The following is a 6,306-nucleotide window of genomic DNA, read 5'->3' on the forward strand; positions in this document are numbered from 1 at the left end:
AGATGTTTGAGGTGGCTTTTATGTTCGCGGTTTGCGCGATGATCTCCTCACCACGAATACTTTCCCTTTTACAGTAAAACTATGCGAGTTAGCTACAAGCGATAACGTAAAACTACCGAGAAATACTCCATTTTCTCTCTACCGGGAAATTAGATTCCCCTCAATATTTTCTCTTTTACAGTAAACCGCTTTCCTGGAAAATGGTTGTTCCCGCGCAGGCGCCGTGACCTTTGACCGATAAAAATCAATAAATCACCTCTGCCAGATTTTCACAAGTGTCCCGATTTTTCCTGCTCCGGACGACTTTGCTTGGCTGCAGCGATTCTTGAACGTTACATGACATTTTACAAAAATATCAGGTAAGCCAGTCAACTGGGTAACCTTACTTGACAAGTGCACGTCGACCTTAAGATCGGGAAATTGGAAACCGAACGGAGCTAGTCTTTCAAGCAAAATATATCCACCCTAGTCAAGGCATACAATTTGATGATTTATAAAGCCTTAGTAACTGGTTAAATAAATCAAATGTGTACAGCATGGAACCCATGCTCCAGATTAATCCATCTATTTGGAAGTATTCACCTTGAATATTCACCTTCAGTTGTAAACTTAGGTGTACAGAAATTACGAAATGGGTCAAAATGGAATCAGGAAATATATATGTACAGAAATTGCAAAATGGAATGAGATGGAACGAAATATGAATCAAACTGAAATGACTTACTCACTAAATGATCAGTGCAGGTAACACAGGCTCACCTTTATCCATCGGGTATAAACCTACATGTAACGTTATATCCGTTAATTTCACAAGCTATTTAGGGCCATCATACCGTCGAAATGCAAGTTCAAACTTCTATGAGGGTCTGCATGGGGGGAGGGTCTTGGTAACGCTTAACAGTGAATTCAGGAGGGGTTACAAAGCATAACAGTAACATTGACGTTCGTTCCTCTTCGAATTCGATGGTCAAAAATATCTGACTAATGGCATTGTGAGAAGGAAAAGGTACCAGAACCCAAAGGAATGACAGAGACAATGTCCGCTGCTATCAATGACATTTGCTCCCGTGGGTCAGTGTTTCCACCAGAGGAGGCGGCAGCAAATTTCTTATAGGATGATTGAACTATTGCAGACGAAATTTTCAGCACATGGAGCACCAAACTCCAAAGGCGCGACGCATCATAGGGGGGTCCTGGTGTATACTCCCCCCGGAAACTTTCAAAAAATCATGACCCTCTGAAATGCTATTTCCTGCATTTCCCGGCAAATTTTGCCGACAGAATGATAAAATTTTCATCAAAATTACACATGGTTGTCGCTTTGACCTCCAGCCTAGAGCGGGTCAGTAACGATTAACGGTGAATTAAAATGGCTTGTAATGTTTAATGGAAAAAGGCATGCAGTCCTTCTATATTTTGAAAATATTGCCATTTGAAACCACCGTCCGTCGACTTGATATACCTACTAGTACATGTGCTTTTTTGAAGAACAACGGATATATAGGTTACCCCATGGATAAAGGTAAACTATATGTAGGGGAAAGTATTATAGCCCTGTCAAGACTTAACCTATTGTTTTTTTTCTAGGTGACACATCTAGTACTGGATCATCTGACAATGCTGTCGATGCCATTGAACAACTGTCATTCCCAGCTGTGAAATTGAACTCATGTCTCATGAACTTTGCCAAGACACAGGATTTTTTACTGTACCTGTGTAAGATGTTACACTAAGAAACTTGGATGTAAATGAAACATTGTATTTTCTTTTGCAACAATATTGAGAGAAAACACCAAAGGTGCCGCTATGTTTACTCACACTTTCGGATACAAATTTAGGGGATCGAATCATCTCCTGTAACTTATACTGGCAGTCCCTTCAGTTGGAAGTATCAAGTACTGTTCAACTTACCTCAGTCACTCATGTTAGGTCCAAGCCACACCTACAACTTGGCAATGGATGAGACAGAGGCCCCAGAAATGACAGCACTTCAAGATGGGCTCTCAGAGCAAAGCAAAGAAAAGGCTCAAGTGGAACTGAATGAACATGCCCAACATCTCCATAACGACATCCAGGCTGTGCGGGACATGGTCATCACCAGGCCAGACATCACCTTCCTCAGGTCTGATGACAGCTTTGTACTCAGGTTCCTGCGAGCAAGAAAGTTCAGCTGGGTCGAGGCATTTATGCTGTACGCACGGTAAGGTGCTACTCAAGGTTTGGAGTCTCTGAAGTTTATCTACAGATAAACACTATACAAACAAAGAAACAAACAAACATGTGTTTTAGATGGTTATGGCCAGCCAATTTAGATTCATTTTTATGAGAAAACATTATTTACTTGTTACAAGATGACAAGAGCTAAATGAAGACTGCCCACCATAGTTGACTGAATTGTTGCCATGTCCAAAATGACAGACACACAAGGTTGTCTAACTATCATTACCTGACAATATCAGATTCTGTTGATGTAACAATACGTTTGGGACTGCATCACCTAGTTCCAGTGCACTGTGAACCTGTAACACCTAGTTCCAGTGCACTGTGAACCTGTAACACCTAGTTCCAGTGCACTGTGAACCTGTAACACCTAGTTCCAGTGCACTGTGAACCTGTAACACCTAGTTCCAGTGCACTGTGAACCTGTAACACCTAGTTCCAGTGCACTGTAAACCTGTAACACCTAGCTCCAGTGCACTGTGAACCTGTAACACCTAGTTCCAGTGCACTGTAAACCTGTAACACCTAGTTCCAGTGCACTGTGAAACTGTAACACCTAGCTCCAGTGCACTGTAAACCTGTAACACCTAGCTCCAGTGCACTGTACAAAGATGACAGATGGTCATCAAAACGTTGGCTCGTTGTGTTGTGTCCAGTATAGGTTTACCATCACTGTTCGTGCACTGGTCTTTGAGTGATGAAATAACTTAATACATATCAGAACGGGTTGAATCTAACTTGTGTGGTGAAGTCAAGGAGGGTAAAACCTTCATGTTGAAGTTAGATTGAGACTCCTTTATTTGTTTTTGCCATAAAAATATAGAACTTTGATGTGTATATTTTCCAGTTACTATGAGTATCGTCAAAAGCATTCCGTCATGTTTAAACACTGCACACTTGAGAACCCTGGAGTACAACAGGCACTGCTGGATGGCTTTCCTGGAGTGTTGGAGGATACGGATCACTTTGGCAGGAAGATACTGGTGTTCTACCCTGCCAACTGGGATGTCACAAGGTGGGAAGAAAGTTTGAAGTTTACCACTTTGTGGAAGGATTGACATAACATTACATGTACCATGACTATCACCTTTTTTAACATGTCAACCCAGAAGCAGGCGTAATGTTTGATTAGGAAGAACTCCTTTTTAGCGATGCCTCAGGGGCTAGCCTTACAGTAAATACTATACATAGTGTACGTCCGATTGGCAAAAATTCTATAGGAATTTTTCCATCATTACTTTGGAGGGGAATGGGTAGGATTTGACATATCGTCATGATATTTGGAATGTAGATGTAATGCTAGATACCTTACATAATCATGCAAATTGGGCTAATTTTCATAATTGATGAGGACAGTTTATGAAGCCATACGAGCGATCGCTGTTGTTGTTTATATCCAGGGTATTGGACGGTTGTTGCCTACCAGGACGTCAGTAGATTGGATCAAAAATTGATGTTCAAATTAGCGGCTCAAATTACTGATTAATATGTAAATCAATAGTTTGCCAAACACCTGCTTTTTGCCTACCACTGCGTCACCGTGACATCATCGCGATCGCTCGTATTGCATTTCATATTAGAACTTTCAAACTATTACATGTAGCCTAACTATGTCCCAAAATTCCCCAAAGTCTACTGTAACAGTAATTTTCTACACATAATTTTTCCTTTGGAGGGGAATAACTGGGGAGGGTTTAGTAGATAACTTTGATGATGTCTTCCATACTTAAGGGCTATTAAAGGCTATTAATACAAATGGACCACTGTTCCACAGGAGCATGTCTGAGATAGAACAAACCATTGACCTACAAGTTACTTTCAGGTTTGTGATTAAATAGTCAATTGTTGTTGTGAGATGTATTGAGTTTAAAGGATGTATTTTTTCTGGAACATTTGTAGGTACTCCATAGAACATGTGTCGTTGGCCATCCTCCTGTCCCTAGAGCAGATGATCCAGGACCCAGAGGTACAGGTGCATGGCTTCGCTATCATTGTGGACTGGAGCCAGTTCAGCTTCCGCCAGGCCGCCAGGCTGTCCCCTGCACAGATGAGACTTGTTATCGAGGGGCTTCAGGTGAGGGCGACAGTCATGTCTCTCTGCACACAAGACTAAATCTTGTTTTCTGATGAGACTTGTTATCGAGGGGCTTCAGGTGAGGGCGACAGTCATGTCTCTCTGCACACAAGACTAAATCTTGTTTTCTGATGAGACTTGTTATCGAGGGGCTTCAGGTGAGGGCGACAGTCATGTCTCTCTGCACACAAGACTAAATCTTGTTTTCTGATGAGACTTGTTATCGAGGGGCTTTCAGGTGAGGGCAACAGTCAGGTCTCTCTGCACACAAGACTAAATCTTGTTTTCTGATGAGACTTGTTATCGAGGGGCTTTCAGGTGAGGGCAACAGTCAGGTCTCTCTACACACAAGATTAAATCTTGTTTTCTGATGAGACTTGTTATCGAGGGGCTTTCAGGTGAGGGCGACAGTCATGTCTCTCTGCACACAAGACTAAATCTTGTTTTCTGATGAGACTTGTTATCGAGGGGCTTCAGGTGAGGGCGACAGTCATGTCTCTCTGCACACAAGACTAAATCTTGTTTTTTGATGAGATTTGTTATCGAGGGGCTTCAGGTGAGGGCGACAGTCATGTCTCTCTGCACACAAGACTAAATTTTGTTTTCTGATGAGACTTGTTATCGAGGGGCTTTCAGGTGAGGGCAACAGTCAGGTCTCTCTACACACAAGACTAAATCTTGTTTTCTGATGAGACTTGTTATCGAGGGGCTTTCAGGTGAGGGCGACAGTCATGTCTCTCTGCACACAAGACTAAATCTTGTTTTCTGATGAGACTTGTTATCGAGGGGCTTTCAGGTGAGGGCGACAGTCAGGTCTCTCTACACACAAGACTAAATCTTGTTTTCTGATGAGACTTGTCATCGAGGGGCTTTCAGGTGAGGGCGACAGTCAGGTCTCTCTACACACAAGACTAAACCTTTTTTTCACGGTGGTCATGTTGCTATTTAGGAATGTCAAGTCTACGGAAGGCAGTTAGAAAATTGTATTGTTTTCAAAATATTTCCATTTGAAAATACCGTCCGGCGATTTCACACCCCAATATTCCCTGCTTTCTAAAACAACGGATATAGGTTACCCCTCGGATAAAGGTGAACTAACGTTACTCCAGGAAAACAAACAAAAGTGACAAGTTTTTTTGTTGTTGTTATTTACTGTAGGACAGCTTCCCAGCTCGTTTTGGAGGCATCCACTTCATCAACCAGCCATGGTACATCGATGCTGCCTTCACCATTCTCAAACCCTTCTTAAAGGAGAAAACCAGGGAAAGGGTTAGTCTCAGATAGTAAAGATTATAACTCAGTTTATTATTGTTTCATTTACTTTGTACTCTCCCATTTCTTTTGTATAATCAATCAGTATCCTTCTACAACTATCACCTTCTTTAACTATTGCCTAAACAGCTTGCTTAGGCCACACCAATTTTATTTGTTGTTTCTCTGATTTTTTTTCAGAAAAAAATTGGGTCAGTCGTTCGAAAAATTAAAAATACAAACTTTTCAAATTTCAGAGGTAGGAGAGATCGGATGGGAAACCTTAACTTTCAACATTTAGAGGGTCCATGGTAGCAAAGTCCAAAGTTTGAAGAAAAATGATAAACATACCGTCCAAAAAGGCACGTACAGCTACTGGAATTTGAGGCCCATAGTTAATTTGAGAAAGGAGAGGCAGTGAAATTTTGTCAACACTAGGTGTGGCCATCAATTTGAATTTTTTTTTTTTTTTCAAATCGGAAAGAATAGGGTCGGGAAATCCAAGAAGCAAAAAATTGGTGTGGCCATACATTATATCTTAGAGCTTATCATCAAACTGATCACCTCACCACTGATAAAGGATGCCTAGTCCTTTTTGTTACACTGTATATTGTATCATCTGCATAATGCCCCTTGTGCTGCCTTGACAGTGTGTTGCCTGACAAGGGTAGAACAGTGCAATATTCGTGAATAACTTCATCAGGTTGGCAATTATTCATATAGTAAGGTTCTTTTAGCACAACCAGAAAATAACTTACTTC

At 41.4% G+C, this 6,306-nt stretch overlaps 1 protein-coding gene across 3 annotated transcripts in view; it reads left to right on the forward strand.

Annotated features, from left to right (window-relative positions):
- Positions 1–17: 17 nt before the first annotated feature.
- LOC118404492 (clavesin-2-like) overlaps positions 18–6,306 on the forward strand; it is a 15,357-nt gene continuing 9,068 nt past the window's right edge. Inside the window, exons 1-5 of one of the 3 annotated variants that reach the window (XM_035803592.1) lie at positions 18–359; positions 1,588–2,200; positions 3,068–3,235; positions 4,120–4,294; positions 5,453–5,563. In XM_035803592.1, coding sequence (XP_035659485.1) covers positions 1,923–2,200; positions 3,068–3,235; positions 4,120–4,294; positions 5,453–5,563 — 732 coding nt within the window. In that variant the 5' untranslated portion in view covers positions 18–359; positions 1,588–1,922. The remainder of the gene's footprint in view (positions 360–1,587; positions 2,201–3,067; positions 3,236–4,119; positions 4,295–5,452; positions 5,564–6,306) is intronic. The other 2 variants (XM_035803594.1, XM_035803595.1) reach the window with 2 other exon arrangements.

Source organism: Branchiostoma floridae, chromosome 17 (genome assembly GCF_000003815.2).
Source record: "Branchiostoma floridae strain S238N-H82 chromosome 17, Bfl_VNyyK, whole genome shotgun sequence".
NCBI classification, from domain to species: domain Eukaryota; kingdom Metazoa; phylum Chordata; class Leptocardii; order Amphioxiformes; family Branchiostomatidae; genus Branchiostoma; species Branchiostoma floridae.